We start from the raw sequence: 21,901 nt of genomic DNA on the forward strand, positions 1-21,901 counted from the left end.
AGAGGAAGCCGAAAGGCAAGCGTTTTAGCTCACGCAGGCTGGCGTGAGGTCTAGAACAGGACAAGGAAATTAGACTTTAGAAAAAACGGACGTAGCTGCTGGAATACTTAACTTTAATCCGTAAATGGTGAACATCGCTCTTGACGGTATATGTTTTACAGCATCAATAGTAACTGGTAATGGCGCTTTGCTAGGTCGTAGCAAATGACGTAGCTGAAGGCTATGCTAACTATCGTCTCGGCAAATGAGAGCGTAATTTGTCAGTGAACCATCGCTAGCAAAGTCAGTTGTACAACTGGGGCGAGTGCTAAGGAGTCTCTCTAGATCTGCCGTGTGGCGGCGCTCGGTCTGCAATCACTGACAGTGGCGACACGCGGGTCCGACGTATACTAACGGACCGCGGCCGATTTAAAGGCTACCACCTAGCAAGTGCGGTGTCTGGCGGTGACACCACACCGTTCCTCATGTGTAGGGATTCTGTTTCCTTGTTTGCTTCTCCATTTGGATTTTATCAGGGTGTTCCCGCACTTTTGGACCACCCTGTACTTTAACCACGCGGCAGGTAAACAGTTTACAAACTTAGTCGTTTCGGAAATGCAGCTACCCTTGGCCTGTAAACCAATGATCGTGTCTGTTGTTACTGACAATCTGACATTTTTTGCAAGACAAGATTTATTTACGTGCGTCTACATGGAAATGACTGAATAACGACGAAAAGTCGCAGTCACAAAGCCAGTAAGAATTTATTACTAGAGGCAACAAAAGATAACTTCTAAGGTTCCCATAAGAGTCCGTTGTAACACCCATACACTTAATTCCAAGTCCTATTCCGATGACGAAGACTTCCGGGGAGCCGTCCATGAGGTCGGTATTCAGCGTCAACTGACGGCCGGTGCTGGTTCTAGCCTTTAAATAATATTGGTCAGCCAATCAGGTGTTGGTGTAGTAAAACTTCCTGCAGGCCATCTCGAACTCCCTCTGCAGGAAGTAGTACGTGGAATGTCTGTTTCCAAACAGCCGATGTTTACCATTGCTTACGCCTTTGGGTATAGGCAACTTCGGTCCTCTGTCGGGTTAGATGCGTTGCCTGCCCGCAGGGGGTACCCTGGCGATGGCGTAACAGTGCCCTTCTGGACCCCAGATACACTACGTAATCAAAGGTATGCGGACACCCCCAAAATTATACGTTTTTCTTATTAGGTGCATTGTGCTGCCACCACCTGCCAGGTACTCCATATCAGCGACCTCAGTCGCCATTAGACATCGTGAGAGAGAAGAATGGGGCGCTCTGTGATACGGACTTTGGTGGTCAGGTGATTGGGTGTCATTTGTGTCATACGTCTGTACGCGAGATTTGCACTCTCCTAAACATCCTCTGTTTCCAATGTGATAGTGAAGTGGAAACGTGAAGGGACACGTACAGCACAAAAGCGTACAGGCCGACCTCGTCTGTTGACTGACAGAGACTGTGACATATGAAGATGACCATAATAGGCATGCATCTATCCAGACTGTCACACAGAAATTCCAGACTGCATCAGGATCCTCTGCAAGTACTATGACAGATAGGTGCGAGGTGAGGAAAGATCGATTTCATGGTCGAGCGGCTGCTCATAAGCCACACATGACGCCGGTAAATGCCAAACGACGCCTCGCTTGGTGTAAGGAGCGTAAACACTGGACGACTGAACAGTTGAATAACGTTGTGTGGAGTGACGAATCACGGAACACAATACGGCGATCCGACGGCAGGGTGTGGGTATGGCGAATGCCCGGTGAACGTCATCTGCCAGCGTGTGTAGCGCCGACAGTAAAACTCGGAGGCGGTGGTGTTGTGGTGTGGTGGTGTTTCTCATGGAGGGGGCTTCCACCCTATATTGCTTCGTGTGCCACTGTCACTGCATAGGCCAACAAATGGTTCAAATGGCTCTGAGCACTTTGTGACTTAACTTCCAAGGTCATCAGTCCCCTAGAACTTGGAACTACTTAAACCCAACCAACCTAAGGACATCACACACATTCAAGCCCGAGGCAGGATTCGCACCTGCGACCGTAGCCGTCGCGCGGTTCCAGACTGTAGCGCCTAGAACCGCTCGGCCACATAGGCCAACATTTATGCTCCAAGCACCTTCTTGGTTCCCACTGTTAAAGAGCAATTCGGGGATGGCGACTGCATCTTTCAACACGATCGAGCACCTGTTCATAATGCACGGCCTGTGGCAGAGTGGTTACACGACAATAACATCCCTGTAATGGACTGGCCTGCATAGAGTCCTGACCTGAATCCTACAGAACACCTTTGGGGTGTTTTGGAACGCCGACTTCGTGCCAGGCCTCACCGACCGACATCGATACCTCTCCTCAATGCAGCCGACCGTGAAGAATGGGCTGCCTTTCCCCAAGAAACATTCCAGCACCTGATTGAACGTATCCCTGCGAGAGTGGAAGCTGTCATCAAGGCTAACGGTGGCCCAACACCATATTGAATTCCAGCATTACCGATGGCGGGCGCCTACGAACTTGTAAGTCATTTTCAGCCAGGTGTCCGGATACTTTTGATCACCTAGTCTAAATCACTCTGTTTCCACTTTATGACACCGCTAGTGATGCCACCTGCGGCCTGTTAGTGGTTACTGCACGTAGACGTCGAACATAGCTGGTGGTCCCACAGATGTGGCTGGACCGTGTTACAGGATCTTGCTTAATGCTTCCTCGCTAAAACCAAAGTCCTGTGTTCCATTTGCGTGATTTGTTTTCAAAGAACATACTTAAGAATTTATTTTATTTACTAGCGATTCATCAAGAACATCAACACATTTAATCACACTATGTAAGCGTGGAAGTAGTTGCCAGCGAGTAACTGATGAAATCGTAACCAAATTCCTTTTAGCAAATGGGAATGTTATTCACTTTAATAGCGCATAAACCATTTTTAAAAGATACAGATTTGAAATTATAATCAGAGAGAACCCTCTAAATATCAAGTTACCATATTTTCAGAGGCAGAAAGAAACAAAGTTTGACTGTATGAGCTCTCGGGCAGAGAACCTTGCCATTCCCTTTTGACACGGCAGTAGTCACGACCGCTCACAACAACCTCTGAAACACTACTCTGGTGCAAATCTGCAACACACCAGATTACTTTAAACTAAAAACTTTAACAAATTACACAAGCACACAAACTACGCACTCCCGTAGGATGGATGGAATATACAAAACACTAAAAATTAAAATATTAGCTTTGCCACCAAAGGTGCAACTTGATATTAACTTCTAAGAAAAGTCTTACGGTGAAAGGGTGGCAACTTTATATACTAAAATGATCATTTAAATAAAAGCCCATAAAATGCAATCTTATATAAAATTCTACAAGGTTGGCCAAACAAGTTAAGATGCTCTACAGTACACAGATACCGCCTCTCAAGATGGTAGGCAAGATAAAAACATATTTCAGGAATTAGGCCGTTACACTCCAAATCCGATAAACATGACAGAGGCAGCTACTAAGGTACGGTAGATTGATAGGGAGATTACCGAACAATCCGCCGTTCGGAGTGGCCGAGCGGTTCTAGGCGCGACCGCTACGCTCGCATGCCTCGGGCATGGATGTGTGTGATGTCCTTAGGTATCTGTAAGATCTGTTGCTTCATCGAGCGCAGCAGAGAAAGCAACAAAGTCTGTAGCCTTATTTATTAGCTGCTGTGCAGATCGCCGGCCATACCACCGATACGTCTTGTCACTGTTTGTTTGGATAGACTGATTTCTGGAAACTGCTAACGTTCGTGGGACACACAAGTTCTGCAGCATCAATCAGACACCCTTTCACCAACTCCCCTTCGGAAAAGGGTTTCCCAGATTGTGCAATTCTTAATGCGATTTTAAAACTTGCTCGCAGTGAAGATTTAGTGTGGTTGTCATTCTGGAAAATTGTAAACAGTACATTGTACAGCGTACAGTAAAACAGACATAAATGTAACACCAGAGTTCAAGAAGTATCAGTCACTTTGACGTACAGTAAAATCGAGTTGATGTGTCTCGTCCATTTTCTGAAGGACATTTAATTTTGCTTGCCGTTCTTCACTGTTGAGTACACTACACTCGTCTTTGTGATATGTATTTTAGTGTCTTTCAATTGAAAACTTACACTGGACGCCTATTATTCGGCGGCACAGCAAACACTGTGAATTTTCGCCAACGGCTACAAAAAAGAATTGCAGTTCCCGGTCATTTTTCTACGACTGAGAAGATAGATCTCCCGTCCTTTGCTTTTTCACAGTACCTGCCATTTCTCAGTACTTCTCTGTTAAGGTTACGGTTACCAGGGGTAAATGAGACTGGGTACGTTGCGCTCTTGCTTGTACCACATAAACAGCGAAGTGGACACATGTCTAGTAACAGATGTCGCTGTCGCGCACGTGCGCACATGTGCAGCACTTCTGCACGTCTGCACACTGTGCAGCGTTTGGCCGGCCCTGCTCAAGAGGACAAGTCATATCGTGTCTCAGTGCGCCACCGACCAACCGACCGATCCAACCGCCCATGACCGTTGCCTGAGCAAACTCGAGCAGACTGGCGGCCTAACGCGCAGACTCAGATGCAGGAAGTAAGCCCCGACCGGGCGACCTCTCGCTGAGTTCTCTTACTGGCGGAGTGGAAAGACTCTCACTTTGCCGGCTTTAAATGTTGATCCGAACGACAGGCAGACTAGCACTCCGAACGACAGACAGACACTAACTGCCTCACAAATGCGGACGAGAGACAGAGGAGCAAGCTGGGGACGAGAGACTGACCCAGACTGACCGACTGGCGAGTTTTTTTTTTTTTTTTTTTTTACTTTATTGGTATTTTAAAGCCTGTACAGCAGGCAGGCTGGCAGCAGCATACTACGCTGCTCTTCAGCCATAGACGATACAATCAGCAAAAACAGGAGAAAAGCATAAAAGTTACAAAATGGTGGGCAAGAAACAGGAGACACAGAGAAACAAACACGGAGCCGTTCACACTCGACGATAAGCCACACTGCAAACTGTTGAGACGACGCACTAACACTGAAGGAGACGATGGCACTGGTGAACGATGGAGTGTGACGGTGAACACTGAACACTAAACACGACGGCACACACAAGACACTGATGGCGGTGATCGGCGCGCGAAAGTCCACGTAGCGTGTGCGAGTCCGGGGACCTGCCAAGAGGGGAACAGGGGTGAGGTGGGGGAGAGGGGAGAAAAGGACGCCGAATGGCGGAGGAGACGGGGGCAGGAAGGAGAGGGACAGGGGAGGGGAGGGGAGGGGAGGCCCGGGGGAGGAGGGGAGAGAAAAGGAGGAGGGAGGGAAAAAGGGAGAGAGGGGAGGGAGGGTGCCCTGAGGAGCAAGCACAGGAGGAGGGCGGGAGGATCAAAGTTGGTAGGAGGGGTAGATGGAGGGGAGGAGGGCATCATCAGGGAGGGGGAGCTGGCGGAAGCCACCTTGGGAGAGGGTAAGGAGGGTGGAGAGATGGAGACCGGGTGGGACATGGGAGTACAGGCGCGGCAGCGGGCGGGGGTGGGAGAGGACTGGGGAGACGAGTGGGTGAGGTGGATCGAGTTTACGGGAGGTGTATAGGATACGTATCCTTTCGAGGAAGAGGAGGAGGTGGGGGAAGGGGATAAGGTCATACAGGATCCGCGTGGGGGAAGGGAGACGGATGCGATAGGCAAGGCGGAGAGCATGGCGTTCAAGGATTTGGAGGGATTTATAGAAGGTAGGGGGGGCGGAGATCCAGGCTGGATGGGCGTAACAGAGGATAGGGCGGATGAGGGACTTATAGGTGTGGAGGATAGTGGAGGGGTCCAGACCCCACGTTCGGCCGGAAAGGAGTTTGAGGAGACGGAGTCGGGAACGTGCCTTGGCTTGGATTGTCTGGAGATGGGGAGTCCAGGAGAGGCGACGATCGAGGGTGACGCCAAGGTACTTAAGGGTGGGGGTGAGAGCGATGGGACGGCCATAAACGGTGAGATAGAAATCAAGGAGGCGGAAGGAGGGAGTGGTTTTGCCTACAATGATCGCCTGGGTTTTGGAAGGATTGACCTTGAGCAACCACTGGTTGCACCAAGCGGTGAACCGGTCAAGATGGGATTGGAGAAGGCGTTGAGAGCGTTGCAGGGTGGGGGCAAGGGCAAGGAAGGCGGTGTCATCGGCAAACTGGAGAAGGTGGACGGGGGGTGACGGCGGCGGCATGTCCGCCGTGTACAAAAGGTACAGAAGGGGGGAGAGGACGGAGCCTTGGGGCACACCGGCGGAGGGGAAAAAGGTGAAGGAATCGGTGTTATGGATGGTGACATGGGAAGGACGGCGGGAGAGAAAGGAACCGATCAGACGAACGTAGTTAATGGGAAGAGCGAAGGTTTGGAGCTTGAAGAGGAGACCGGAATGCCAGACGCGGTCATATGCGCGTTCGAGGTCAAGAGAGAGGAAGATGGCGGAGCGACGGGAATTGAGCTGTTCGGAAAGGAGATGAGTGAGGTGAAGGAGAAGATCGTCGGAAGAGAAGGACGGCCGAAAGCCACACTGGGTAACGGGGAGGAGGCGGTGCTGGCGGAGATGCTGGTGGATGCGGCGGGTGAGGATAGATTCCAGGACCTTGCTGAAGACCGAGGTAAGGCTGATGGGACGGTAGGAGGAGACGGCGGACGGCGGTTTGCCAGGTTTGAGGAACATGAGGATACGGGAGGTTTTCCACAGGTCGGGGTAGTACCCGGTGGACAGGACTACATTGTAGAGCCTGGCCAGGGTGGAGAGAAAAGAGACAGGAGCTTCACGAAGGTGACGGTAGGTGAGACGATCGTGACCAGGAGCGGTGTTGCGTTTGGTGCGGAGTGTATTGATGAGATCCTGTGTGGTGATGGGGGCATTAAGGTCCGTGTGTGGAATGGTGTCCAAGTACTGGAAACCAGGAGTGAGGGGAGGGACAGAGGTGTCAGTTCGATCGCGGATATCTGGGAAGAGGGAGTAATCGAACTGGGGATCATCAGGGATGGAAAACACATCGGACAGGTAGGAGGCAAAGTGATTAGCCTTACTAAGGGCGTCAGGGAAGGGGCCGACTGGCGAGCTCATAGCGCCCCTTAAATGCACGTGAACAGGCAGCCTTTCCGCCTTTCCCACCAGAGTGAGACACGAAAGTTGCGACTGCCACAGCGGCGCCACCGCCAGAAACGGAGGGCGACTGCTTCACACTACGCGCTGCGGCGCGCTCTTCAAAACAGCAAATTTTGCCACGGCTGCTCAGTTTCCACCGCACACAGTTTCAGTTTCTCAATAAAACACCCTGTACTGCTTTTGTTTCCACAGGAACTCCTCGAAGGGCGCAGGAAGGCATCGAGATGCCCGTGGCCAAGTTCAGCACGCTGGAGTCTTCTGAAGACGACGAGGAGTTGCTGGTCGATACTGTGAGTGGGTAAGTAGCCCAGCAAAACTACTGAAGATTCTCGTTTATCCGTATTTGTCAGGCAGCGTATGTAAACTGGAGTCACTACAGCCGAGAGAAACTTCAACGAGCATCCATTATCACCTGAGATTGCAGAGAAAACTAGTGAAAAATAGAATGAGAACTTTGAGTCATACCAAGACTGGGTACGATGATCAGGGAAGATTTGCGGAAATCTCCAGATAATGATCCCAATTGCATTTCGTTCCGACGCACCATTGGCGCGTTGTTACGAATGTTTCGGAATGTTTTTGAACAAATCTCGTATTGTGGCATTTGACAGGCATCACAGATGAGGTAAAATAATTAATTTCAACCTTACAACGTTTTGTACTTAACCTCAACATTGTAACAATCATTTGCAGTAATACACTACTGGGTATAAAAATTGCTACACCACGAAGATGACGTGCTACAGACGCGAAATTTAACCGACAGCAAGAAGATGCTGTGATAGGCAAATAATTAGCTTTTCAGAGCATTCACACAAGGTTGGCGCCGGTGGCGACACATACAACGTGCTGACATGAGGAAAGTTTCCAACCGATTTCTCATACACAAACAGCAGTTGACCGGCGTTGCCTGGTGAAACGTTGTTGTGATGCCTCGTGTAAGGAGGAGAAATCCGTACCATCACGTTTCCGACTTTGATAAAGGTCCGATGGTAGCCTATCGCGATTGCGGTTTATCGTATCGCGACATTGGTAAAGTCCAATGACTGTTACCAGAATATGGAATCGGTGGGTTCAGGAGGGTAATACGGAACGCCGCGCTGGATCCCAACGCCCTCGTATCACTAGCAGTCGAGATGACAGGCATCTTATCCGCACGGCTGTAACGGATCGTGCAGCCACGTCTCGATCCCTGAGTCAACACATGGGGACGTTTGCAAGACAACAACCATCTGCGCGAACAGTTCGACGACGTTTGCAGCAGCACGGTCTAATAGGTCGGAGACCGTGGCTGCGGTTACCCTTGACGCTGCATCACAGACAGGAGCGCCTGCGATGGTGTACACGACGACGAAACTGGGTGCACGAATGGCAAAAAGTCATTTTTTCGGATGGATCCAGGTTCCGTTTACAGCATCACGATGGTCGCATCATTGTGTGGCGACATCGCGGTGAACGCACATTGGAAGCGTCTATTCGTCGTCGCCATACTGGCGTATCACCCAGCGTGATGGTATGTGGTGCCATTGGTTACACGTCTCGGTCACCTCTCGTTCGCATTGATGGCACTTTGAAAAGTGGACATTACATTTCAGATGTGTTACGACCCGTGGCTCTACCCTTCATTCGATCCCTGTCAAACCCTACATTTCAGCAGGATAATGCACCACCGCATGTTGCAGGTCCTGTACGGGCCATTCTGGATACAGAAAATGTTCGACTGCTGCCCTTGCGAGCACGTCCTCCAGATCTCTCACCAACTGAAAACGTCTGGTCAATGGTGGCCGAGCAACTGGCTCGTCAGAATACGCCAGTCACTACTCTCGATGAACTGTGGTATCGTGTTGAAGCTGCATGGGCAGCTGTACCTGTACACGCCATCCAAGCTATGTTTCACTCAATGCCCAGGTGTATCAAGGCCGTTATTACGGCCAGAGGTGGTTGTTCTGGGTACTGATTTCTCAGGATCTATGCACCCAAATTGCGTGAAAATGTAATCACATATCAGTTCTAGTATAATATATTTGTCCAATGAATATCCGTTTATCATCAGCATTTCTTCTTGCTGTAGCAATTTTAATGGCCAGTAGTGTAGGTATCATTTGCAATAACAGTTATCTATTGATAGACTATCTTCACGTTGCCGTTCCTGATTCGTACTTTACTTGAAATTATGTGTTATAGACGAACATGTGCGGGTGCACCAGTGGTGTAGGTTTAAATTCATTGGTCAGTAGTCAAAATGTACTCCGTAACGGACTTGAACTCTGCCACTGCTTGAATTCTGGATAAAAAAATCAGCGTAGGCGGCCGAAGACTTCCGGCATAAGAAGTCACCCCCATTCTGCCAACGGCCATTGAAACCTTCCTGTCTCCTCTATACCTCTTTTGTTAATGATAACCTTCCCTTTTACGATAACCTATGTAACCTTCCCTTAGGATTTCTATCTCTTGCTTAATAATAACAATTGAAATCATCCCTTTGAAATGTATTCTCTTTCTGAATCTTCGCATACAAATTTAATCGCTACTTATTAAAAGTGATTTTCTGATTATTTCGGCGAAACACAGAATGTGTTACCTGCAATTACCCAAAATTGTTTCTCAACTTTTTTACTGTTACTGGATCGCCATCTGACTGCTACATCGAACCGCGACATGAATATTCTGACTCTGTTTTACTATACTCTATTAGCTGCTGGTGGGCTGTCGTAATAAGTGGCTGTACTTATTACCAAAGCTGACATTATTCTTTAATACCAAATCTGACGTTATTCTTTAATTAATTTGACTGAAGTTACGTAATTCATAGTTACACTTTTTCTTGACAACAATAAAATTTTGCAGAGTTTTACGTTGATGGTTTTTGGGAATGATTATAATCAGTAATGCTATATTACTGGCAAAAATTAATTATATTCTGAAGGAAATGATTTTACAAACGTTCAAATGGGACTTACTTTTTACAATAATCTTACGGCTAGCATTGGGCAAACATACCTTCGGTATGTATATATATATATCCCTAATACAAGTTCCTCTTATGATAATAGTTAGCTGATGTCTCTGTACGTCCGTTTATAGTCTCCTGTAGATCATAGCTGGTGGCTGGCAGACACACCGCTCCTCTCAACCTCTCGCTTCAGACCTGCTACCGACTCGCCGCACTTCACGCTTACTACTGACTTCCTACGAACGCTAAAGTGCAGTCTCTCCCGCCAACAGTGCTTTCTGGTGCAGACAATCCCTGCTACCATACAAAATGTATCAATGCGCGCTCTTTCCAGCTCTTTTCTTAAAATGTATCCATACGTCATCTCTCCCGCCCTTTTTAAAATTACATCAATGTGCGGTCTCTCCTGCCAACAATACTTTGGTGCAGACATTCCCTGCTACCACAATTATTTCCAACACGACCAATATTAATTATTCCTACTTAATCCTATTAATAAAATATAAGCATCTTTCATAAATTGTGATTTGACAATATACCATGTCAAAAAGGGCCCTGAACCTCTTTTCATTTTTCCATTTATTTCATTTCTCCATTTATTAATAAATAAACAAATAATAAATGTAAAAAATGTCGGAGAAACGAACAGAGGTTCAGGGCACTCTTTTGCCCAATCTTTTGGCCTTGGGATGGGATAGTGCCCCTAAAGGCCGAAGAATCAGGAATGATCAACTTCACCAGTACTTAGAAAGCAATGGAAACCACTTCATCAGAGGCACACAATGTGTATCCACAGGACATGTGGCCTGTAACCGAGAAAGTTTCATGTTGATCTCTCCATTGGCAAAAGATTCCGGACTAGTCCCCGATTCAGAGGGTACTGCCAAGGCGGAGATTACCATGAGGAAAACATTGAATGACCAACGAAAGAGTAGAGTTCTACGAGTCGGGGAGTGGAATGTCGGAAGTTTGAACGTGGTAGGCAAGCTACAAAACATAAAAAAAAAATGCGGAGGCTCGATCTGGATACAGCAGGGGTGAGTGAAATGAAGTGGAAAGAAGACAAGGATTGGCGGCCAAAATCTTCTGATTTTGCGAGTGCTGAAGGACGATCTCTTTTAATTGTTAAAACTATTCAACAGCCGAGATCGCATAGAACATTTCTTTATTTAAGCCAGCCGCGTTCAATAGGCTTGGCTGTCATCAACAGGTTAAAAAGCTCTTTGATGTAAAACGTGTTCATCTTACGCTGAACATCGCGCAGAAGATGTCAGGTGGATAAAATAAGCCCGTTATAAAAGGTTAGTTATTGTTAAAATATTTAAAAACATAGAGCACCTTGCACCATGTCGACATACATAATGCCCACAGGCGCTTGTTACATGGCACAGACACGGTAGACAATAGCACATCTGTTTACATATGTTGGACGTATTCTAAACTGTTCACGGTCTATCCCACAGTACAGAGCAGACAAGCTTCGGAACCCCACGTTCTGTCAACAGTCATGGGCGTCCAACCATTTAGAGCATAGTGGTAATTTCACTGTCCTTCTACCTTTTTCGGCAGATGCTCACGACAGTAGCACGTGAACATTCGACCATCTTCGCCGTTCACAGGCTCTGCGTAATAATACAGTACTGACCATTAAAATTGCTACACAAAAAAGAAATGCAGATGATAAACGGGTATTCATTGGACAATTATATTATACTAGAACTGACATGTGATTACATTTTCACGCAATTTGGGTGTATAGATCCTGAGAAATCTGTATCCAGAACAACCACCTCTGGCCGTAATAACGGCCTTGATACGCCTGGGCGTTGAGTCAAACAGAGCTTGGTTGCAGATTCAACACGATACCACAGTTCATCAAGAGTGGCGTATTGTGACGAGCCAGTTGCTCTGCCGCCATTGACCAGACGTTTTCAATTGGTGAGAGATCTGGAGAATGTGCTGGCCAGGGCAGCAGTCCACCGTTTTCTGTATCCAGAAAGACCCGTACAGGACCTGCAACATGCGGTCGTGCATTATCCTGCTGAAATGTAGGGTTTCGCAGGGATCTAATGAAGGGCAGAGTCACGGGTCGTAACACATCTGAAATGTAACGTCCACTGTTCAAAGTGCCGTCAATGCAGAAAAGAGGTAACCGAGACGTGTAACCAATGGGACCCCATACCATCAGGCCGGGTGATACGCCAGTATGGCGATGACGAATACACGCTTCGAATGTGCGTCCACCGCGGTGTCGCCAAACACGGATGCGACCATCGTGATGCTGTAAACAGAACCTGCATTCATCCGAAAAAATGACGTTTTGCGAATCGTGCACTCAGGTTCATGGTCGAGTACACCATCGCAGGCGCTCCTGTCTGTGATGCAGCGTCAAGGGTAACCGCAGCCATGGTCTCCGAGCTGATAGTCCGTGCTACCGCAAACGTCGTCGAACTGTTGGTGCAGATGGTTGTTGCCTTGCAAACGTCCCCATCCGTTGACTCAGTGATCGAGACGTGGCTGCACGGTCCGTTACAGCCATGCGGATAAGATGCCTGTCATCTCGACTGCTAGCGATACGAGGCCGTTGGGATCCAGCACGGCGTTCCGTATTACCCTCCTGAACCCACCGATTCCATATTCTGGTAACAGTCATTGGATCTCGACTAACGGGAGCAGCAATGTCGCGATACGATAAACCGCAATCGCGATAGGCTACAATCCGACCTTTATCAAAGTCGGAAACGTGATGGTACGCATTTCTCCTCCTTACACGAGGCATCACAACAACGTTTCACCAGGCAACGCCGGTCAACTGCTGTTTGTGTATGAGAAATCGGTTGGAAACTTTCCCCACGTCAGCACGTTGTAGGTGTCGCCACCGACGCCAACCTTGTGTGAATGCTCTGAAAAGCTAATCATTTGCTTACCACACAATCTTCTTCCTGTCGGGTAAATTTCGCGACTGTAGCACGTCATCTTCTTGGTGCAGCAATTTTAATGGCCAGTAGTGTAGCAATGTTCAATCCAGTCACGCAGCTGGTCCGATACTCCATATGCTCGTATTATCTTGATTAGGCTTAGTGCGAGCCACCACTGAAGAGCCAAAGAAGCTGGTACACCTGCCTAACGTCGCGTAGGGCCCAAGCGAGCACACAGAAGAGACTCAACGTGACGTGGCATGGACTCGACTAACGTCTGAAGTACTGCTCGAGACAACTGACGCCATGAAACCTGCTGGGTTGTCCAGAAATGCGTAACAATACCGGTGGGACGGGGGTTGAGATTTCTTCTGAACAGCAGGTAGCAAGGCATTCCAGATATGCTCAACAATCGTGTCTGGGGAGTTTGGTGGTCAGCGAAAGTGTTTAAACTCAGAAAAGTGTTCCTGGAGCCACTCTGTAGCAATTATAGGTATCGCATTGTCCTCCTGGAGTTGCCCAAATCCGGCGGAATGCACAATGGACACGAATGGATGCAGGTGATCAGACAGGATGCATACGTACGTGACACCTGTATCTAGACGTATCAGGGGTCCCATATCACTCCAACTGCACACGACCCTCACCATTACAGAGCCTCCACCAACTTGAACAGTTGAAAGGTGGCTACACTGTGCCACTGCGCCAGAGATTGCGCCAAAGAGTACTATTAAGCCGCCTCCACAGTGCGTGTTAGGAGTTCGTGGTTCTCAGTGGTTGTCAAGAGATCGTAGAAGTCAGTGCTTGTTGAGAGTTCATGGCGGACAGTGCTAGTAGAGAGCTCGTAGAGGACAGTGCGTGTTAAGAGTCGTGCCGAGATGTGCTAGTGGGCACTGCTTGTCGTGAAGTCGGAGCGAGATGTTGTAGTAAAGAGTGTTGTTCCATGTCTTATGCAGTTATTTGATGGGAGAGATAGCAGATGTTATTGTAATGAGTGCATTTCGTCAATATATATGAAGGTAAAACTTACAATGTTCTTTTATTGGTTGTGTATCTGAAATAATGCGTCACTACAGGTTCAGTCAACAAAGCATCTGGCTTGTGTTCTTGGATTAGAGTGTAATTGTGATTTTCTTGCGTAATTATAGTTTTTCTAAATTTCTTTTGTCACGTCAGTATAGTTGGTATTTAAAAATTCTTGTCTTGTTGGAAAAGAACCGTGCCAGATGTGGGCGTTGAGTCACACTCCCACATACAGAACAGTTACTCTTGTGCTTGGATTTTGTAGGTTTTATAGTTGCTGGGGACTTAATTAATTAACTGTGTTTACGAAAATTTTCTTACATTGTTTGTTGCAGTCAGATAGCGTAAAAATACTAGTCAGGGCCAACCGTTTACGAGACACAGCGTAATCGGACATACAGCTATCAAAATCTTTTTCATTATATTAAATAAGCCCCCATGCACGTGGCGACCGCTGCTTCGGATCGTCCCTTGGAATCTTCTGACTGTAAAAATAGTAGACTGTAGTATTGTTGTAGTAATTTTGAGTTTAGTGATTGTAGTCTGTATTGAGTGTGTAGATTTGGTAATTGTCATTCTTCTAATGGTATTTTTTTCTCAGAATTGAATTTGTTGTCTTGTCAACGGGTTTGACAATTTAGTGCAATTATTTCAATTGTTCGATTGATCGTGTTTGAGGGAGTCATTGCATTTGAATGGTATTGTTGGAGATAAAGAGTCATTGTGTGTAATTTTCGTACAGTGACGAATTTTTTGTATGTTTTGCAAATGATTACGCGATCGATGAAAAAGGGAAAAATGATGAATAGTGAGAATGACGAAATTGTTGACATGGCGAACTCGCCAACAGAGGAAAACAGTATGGTGGATAATGAGGTGGAAAACAATGTAATAAGTCGGGAAAATAGTCCGGAACCATTTCAAAATTTTTCTCAATCAGAAAATTCGTAGAATCTGAGATTAACGACAGAAGATTCTGGAATAGTATCGAACACAGATAGCCTTATGGCTATGCAGAAGGAAGTTAGTTTTGCGGGAGATGTTAGGGGCGAAAAGAATTCTGAACAATTTAACATGGAGCAGTTGATGAGTGTAATATTAAATTTTCAATCTGAATTAAAAACTGATATGGGAACAAAGTTAGACTCACTGGGATCACAGATGGGAACAATTAAAACTGAGATGGGAACAATTAAATCACGGATGGAAGCAATGATAACACGGATGGGAACTATGGAAACTCGGCTAAGATCTGAATTTAAAACAGAAATAGGAACAGTTAAAACCGAGATGAAAGCAGTGGGATCACAGTTACGATCTGAATTAGAAACTGATATGGGAACAATGGAAACACAGTTAGGCTCACGAACAGGGACATGTTTCAAATACATGAAAGACGAATCAAATAAAGAAATTAGAGAAGAAGTACAACTGATTTTGAAGGCTCACAATAATAGCTTAATTTCAACAGAAATTAGACAAGAGGAACAGGGCAAGGAACAGGAAGAAAAAGATCGCGCGATAGTACAGAAATTTTCAGAGTTAAATGTACAACGTGCACACGATAAGGAAGAAATAATTGAAAGAACCGAGGAATCCGTACCAAATGACAGAATAAATAACTTAACGCAACAGTGTGAACAGTTAACTACTAAATGTGACAACACCGAAATCCGAGTCGCGACATTTACAGAAGACGTAAATAAACAGAAAGAACAATTAAGTGACTCATCGGAAAGAGTTGAGATGATCTCAGATAAATTGACAAGTCTTAGTTTAGCAGAGGGGTTTGAAGAAAATAATTTGTTTCATTTACGGGATGCAACAAGAGAGCGCCAGGCGCGCGAACTTTACAATAATCGACATTCGGACCGGGACAGATGCGGTAGGTCTTTGTCGCCACGAGGCGAAAACTTTGACTATAAACACTTTTTGACTGTCCGGACATTTAAGATCTTCCGCAATTCTAAGAATGACATACATCCATGTGCATGGCTAGATCAATTTACGTACGCATTTCCGCCAAATTTGCCACTAGGTGACAAACTAGACATTATGTGCGGCTATTAAAGTCCTCAGGGGATTCACTACTCTAAGTGAATATGTGCCGTAGCGAGCATAGGGCTCCGAGCTGTAGTGGTGCTATTTCCCTTTTAGTTTTCTGCACCGCTGCCTACTCTTTTACTATTCTTTGCATCTGTCAAACTAACTCTTCGACTATCAATCTATCTAGAGAGTAAGTAAACAATAACCTGATATGACTAATTTACCCAAAAGTTACTTCGGAAATTACCGTTTGGACTTATTATATTTTCTGCAGCATTCATTCGTAGTTTAAATGAAATGTTACCTGTTTATCTTCGTGACAACATTACTTCTTATGTTGACGACATTCTTATCGCTAAACGTTCTTGGAGTGAGCACAACAAAATTTTGGATTCATTATTACGTATTTTTGCACGAGTTGGCATGACAGTGAACTTGGAAAAATCAGAATTTGGTCGTTTACAGGTGAAAATTCTCGGTCACATTATTTCTACAGAAGGTATTCTTCCTGATCCAGAAAAATTAGATGCTATTCGTAATTATGCTGTTCCTACCACAAAACGTGAGGTTCGTAGTTTCCAAAATTTTTGTGGAGCGATATACTTTTGAAAAATTTTTGTGGAATGACATACTTGTGAGAAACTAACAGCTACATGTAAACATGCGGAGAGTACAAGGATACCGCGCTGTGTTTTGGCGGCGGCACATACTCAAAGCAACAGTCAAGTCTGCGCGCCGCACAAGGCAGTCGTTGACCGCGAACAATTGCTTCCTACGTCACGCGCCTACAGCTGATCGAGCGCTCAGTGCGAATGCACTGACAGCCGTAAACAAATACACAGTTTAATTTCTCCGATTAAATTCAGTATAAAGCTATAGTGACTTGATGAATTCTGTTATTAACATTCAGTATTTTTCAGGATACGGTTCTATAAAATATTTAAGAACTTCAGGTAAATTCTGTGTGTCTCCGATGTTAAGAGGATTTACTATCGAGAAATTTTCAGGAAGAATGTAATTTACAAGAAGAAACTAATAAACTAAGAAGGTAACTGTTAATTGAGTTCATTTTTCAGGTAACATATTTCCACTTAGGTACGTACTTTAGACGTAATTTGCTGCTCGCGATTACGTGATTCATACTTTGTGCTAAATTTTATGTTCTATGAATTTACTTGTGAAGCGACGTGCTTGCGTACGTTAACTGATTTTGACAATGATTATTAATGAACTGGGTTGTGATTTGTATATATTATGCATCGCTTGGCTGCACTGCTATTTCACTGATGTCATATTTTTTAATTATGTGCCTGCTGTGCTTATTTATTTAAATTATAATTGTAACCTGATTTATTGTGCTGATGTGGTTAGGTATGTAAGTTATACTTTGTGATTTATCTGCTTGCGCCTTCATGTTTACTTATTAAGATGACATATGAACATTTATTTGCTTAGGCTGATATGATGCTAATGACTTGTTTATTACGTAAGATATATGTTTGCTGCTTTTTGTGTGGATTACATATTTACACATTTCTGTTTTGTTGCCATAACTGCTCTTTAATTTGGTATATAGAAATGCTGATATAAGGTGTACAAACATAGAGTTTAGGTCACACTATGGTATTAATTATAGATTGTTCGCTTGGCAGAGCCTCGTTGTAGGAATTGTGCTGCATCCACTTGTTGACATTCTGTTCTCTACTGGTATATTTACTCGCTATTGCTTGTTTTGCTTACGCTAAGTGCCTTATATTTTTAAGATAAGAAAATGAACTGCTATAATTCGACGAACGACATTAGTACAAGAAAGTCATTGAAGTCACATGAGCTAAAGTTTTATGGAAGCTGTATAAATTTATGCTAATAGGAAGGAGGCTAACGACATGACAGACCGAAACTAGGTTTAGACCATTAACAATTATTACACTGCATTTTCGTGAGCAATTGAAATAGGAAGTGACACTTGACACAAAAAATACTCCACATGTTTGCTTCTGCTATAATTCTTGAAGTGGGTACACACTGTGAAATATTATGATCATTCACATTCCCTAATCGTACTTAATTACTGAGAGTTATTCGAACTAAGTCTGTTAGAGGTCAGGTATGCATTTCTTTTATGTAATGATGGACAAGGAACCAAGATGTATCTTATAATTTATAATGAGTAGAAAATTTGGGTCAGATGGATTACACAGAGGTTGTGTGTTGACAATGTGTCTTCAGATTGTATGGGATGATGAGGTTTGCATTAGAATTTTATCTGTACTTGTTCGAGGAGACTGACTAGAGGAAAGAGTTGTTATGGAAGTGAAATGATATTGGTGCTGAGGTTTATATTTATCGACGTATTATTGAGGTATAGAGATTATATGAAGTTGATGATTATTGGAGTTTTTGTGGACAAGAGGTAAGGTAAATGATATTGATGATAAGAGTTATATGTATCGACGTATTGAAGAAGTATTAGTGACGTATTGAGATTAAGTTGATGATTATTGGAGTTTTGGTGTATAAGAGGTAAAGTAAGTGAGGAGCATATTTTTTTTGGTTCGTCTTATGGAACAAAGAGGATGAAAATACCAGACTAGAACATTAAAGTAGAAGGAAGATAGTCTATACACACACTTTGTTAAATCACTAAGCAGTATATATCTTTTTTGAAGAGAGGAAGTATTTGCATATCTTGGCTCACTGACAGTTGTTCAACAACAGTACATTTGATCTGGCTTCGCAAACATTGGTCTTGACATGATGACTATGACGTTGACCTAACTATTATTGACTATTATACATTGCTGCCAGTACTACTTGATACACATGATGAACATCAGATTTAGACAGAATTTCATTTACACAATTAACACTATTCAGTTACACAGTAGTACTTAATGTGGATGAGAGATGAGTGAGTGTGTTTGTGTGTTTTCCTTTACTAATCCTACCCACCTATCTCCTAAATATTATTTTATTTGTTTGTAGTGGCTTGCACTGACACTCATAAATATTATAGGTTTACTGGTATTTGTGTATTGTAATAGTTAATAGGACAATTATCTGACATCATTTGTGTGTTTGTTATGATTTGTATGTTACTGTAAAAGCATTTGTATGTGTATTCAAACTATTGTTCATGCCTGAACTGTCTGATTAGTGAAGATAAATATTCTGAACTGTTACCTGCACTTTTCAACATGATGTGTGACATTTGGTCGTGTTTAATTTCTGCTGATGAACTGTGTGATCAGTGATTGTAAAAAAAAATTATGGACTGTTACTTGTACCTTTTCTACATGATTGGTGCCACTAGGACATGTTTAATTTGTGCTCATAAACTCTGATGAACAGTGTGATCAGTGCTAGTGAATTTTATCGAACTGCTTCTGCTGAGAGAGGTGACTTGTTGCTGTCTGCACCTGCTCTCAACATTGCTGGGTGCAACTGATGGACTGCTTCTACTGAAATGATGTCACTTGTTGCTGTCTGCACCTGCTCAACATTGCTGGGTGCAACTGATGGACTGTTTCTACTGAAATGATGTCACTTGTTGGTGTCTGCACCTGCACTCAACATTGCTGGGTGCAACTGATGAACTGTTTCTACTGAAATGAAGTCACTTGTTGCTGTTTGCACCTGCTCAACATTGCTGGGTGCAACTGATGAACTGTTTTTACTGAAATGAAGTCACTTGTTGCTGTCTGCACCTACTCAACATTGCTGGGTGCCACTGATGGACTGCTTCTACTGAAAAGATGTCCCCTGTTGCTGTGTGCACCTGATCAACATTGCTGGGTGCAACTGATGAACTGTTTCTACTGAAATGAAGTCACTTGTTGCTGTTTGCACCTGCTCAACATTGCTGGGTGCAACTGATGAACTGTTTTTACTGAAATGAAGTCACTTGTTGCTGTCTGCACCTACTCAACATTGCTGGGTGCCACTGATGGACTGCTTCTACTGAAAAGATGTCCCCTGTTGCTGTGTGCACCTGATCAACATTGCTGGGTGCAACTGATGAACTGTTTCTACTGAAATGAAGTCACTTGTTGCTGTCTGCACCTACTCAACATTGCTGGGTGCCACTGATGAACTGCTTCTACTGAATTAATGTGACTTGTTGCTGGGTGTACCTGCTAAACTTTACTGGGTGCAACTGATGGTCTGCTTCTACTGAAAAGATGTCACCTGTTAGTGTCTTTCTTTTTTTTGTATAAACTAATCATTGAAAGCATTATATGTGAACATTTGTATAAACTGATTTTTTGTATATTGTGTAAACTATTATGTAAAGTCACATGTATAAAAAGAAGTTGTATTGCTTACTGTATTTCATATGTTAGGTTAGTGAAAGGTCAGTGCAAAGCCAAAATTTTTAACTAATTATGTGATATTTAGGTATTAATATTATCTTTTATTTTTGTCTGTATTTTTCTGGACGAATTTGGTGGTATTTTCACCACCAATGCTGGCAAAAATACCATCAAATTCTGGCCTGTGGAGGAGGGGCATATGAAAGGTGGCTACACTGTGCCACTGCGCCAGAGAGTGCGCCAAAGAGTACTATTAAGCCGCCTCCACAGTGCGTGTTAGGAGTTCGTGGTTCTCAGTGGTTGTCAAGAGATCGTAGAAGTCAGTGCTTGTTGAGAGTTCATGGCGGACAGTGCTAGTAGAGAGCTCGTAGAGGACAGTGCGTGTTAAGAGTCGTGCCGAGATGTGCTAGTGGGCACTGCTTGTCGTGAAGTCGGAGCGAGATGTTGTAGTAAAGAGTGTTGTTCCATGTCTTATGCAGTTATTTGATGGGAGAGATAGCAGATGTTATTGTAATGAGTGCATTTCGTCAATATATATGAAGGTAAAACTTACAATGTTCTTTTATTGGTTGTGTATCTGAAATAATGTGTCACTACAGGTTCAGTCAACAAAGCATCTGGCTTGTGTTCTTGGATTAGAGTGTAATTGTGATTTTCTTGCGTAATTATAGTTTTTCTAAATTTCTTTTGTCACGTCAGTATAGTTGGTATTTAAAAATTCTTGTCTTGTTGGAAAAGAACCGTGCCAGATGTGGGCGTTGAGTCACACTCCCACATACAGAACAGTTACTCTTGTGCTTGGATTTTGTAGGTTTTATAGTTGCTGGGGACTTAATTAATTAATTGTGTTTACGAAAATCTACTTACATTGTTTGTTGCAGTCAGATAGCGTAATAATATTAGTCAGGGCCAACCGATTACGAGACTTACGTAATCGGACCTACTAAAATTAAAAGTATTTTCAAATTTATTTAATTAAGCCCCCATGCACAGTCCCCTGCTGACAAACAGGGTCCACGGATTCGTGAGGTTGTCTCCATACCCGTACATCTACATCTACATGACATCATAAGAAAAAGAGCCTCGTAATGTTCGCGTAAGATATTATTAGCCTCTCCTGTTTGACAGTCATATCGATTAAATCCCCCCATGAACCATGGACCTTGCCGTTGGTGGGGAGGCTTGCGTGCCTCAGCGATACAGATGGCCGTACCGTAGGTGCAACCACAACGGAGGGGTATCTGTTGAGAGGCCAGACAAACGTGTGGTTCCTGAAGAGGGGCAGCAGCCTTTTCAGTAGTTGCAGGGGCAACAGTCTGGATGATTGACTGATCTGGCCTTGTAACATTAAAATGGCCTTGCTGTTCTGGTACTGCGAACGGCTGAAAGCAAGGGAAACTACAGCCGTAATTTTTTTCCCGAGGGCATGCAGCTTCACTGTATGGTTAAATGATGATGGCGTCCTCTTGGGTAAAACATTCCGGAGGTAAAATAGTCCCCCATTCGGATC

At 44.5% G+C, this 21,901-nt stretch overlaps 1 protein-coding gene across 3 annotated transcripts in view; it reads left to right on the forward strand.

Moving 5' to 3' along the window:
* The window catches only part of LOC126427381 (neprilysin-2), a 617,471-nt gene that overhangs the window by 92,273 nt on the left and 503,297 nt on the right, over positions 1–21,901 (forward strand). For all 3 annotated transcript variants that reach the window (XM_050089733.1, XM_050089730.1, XM_050089731.1), the window contains exon 2: positions 7,331–7,436. In XM_050089733.1, the coding sequence (XP_049945690.1) occupies positions 7,363–7,436 (74 nt within the window). In that variant the 5' untranslated portion in view covers positions 7,331–7,362. The remainder of the gene's footprint in view (positions 1–7,330; positions 7,437–21,901) is intronic.

Source organism: Schistocerca serialis, chromosome 11 (assembly GCF_023864345.2).
Source record: "Schistocerca serialis cubense isolate TAMUIC-IGC-003099 chromosome 11, iqSchSeri2.2, whole genome shotgun sequence".
Taxonomy (NCBI): domain Eukaryota; kingdom Metazoa; phylum Arthropoda; class Insecta; order Orthoptera; family Acrididae; genus Schistocerca; species Schistocerca serialis.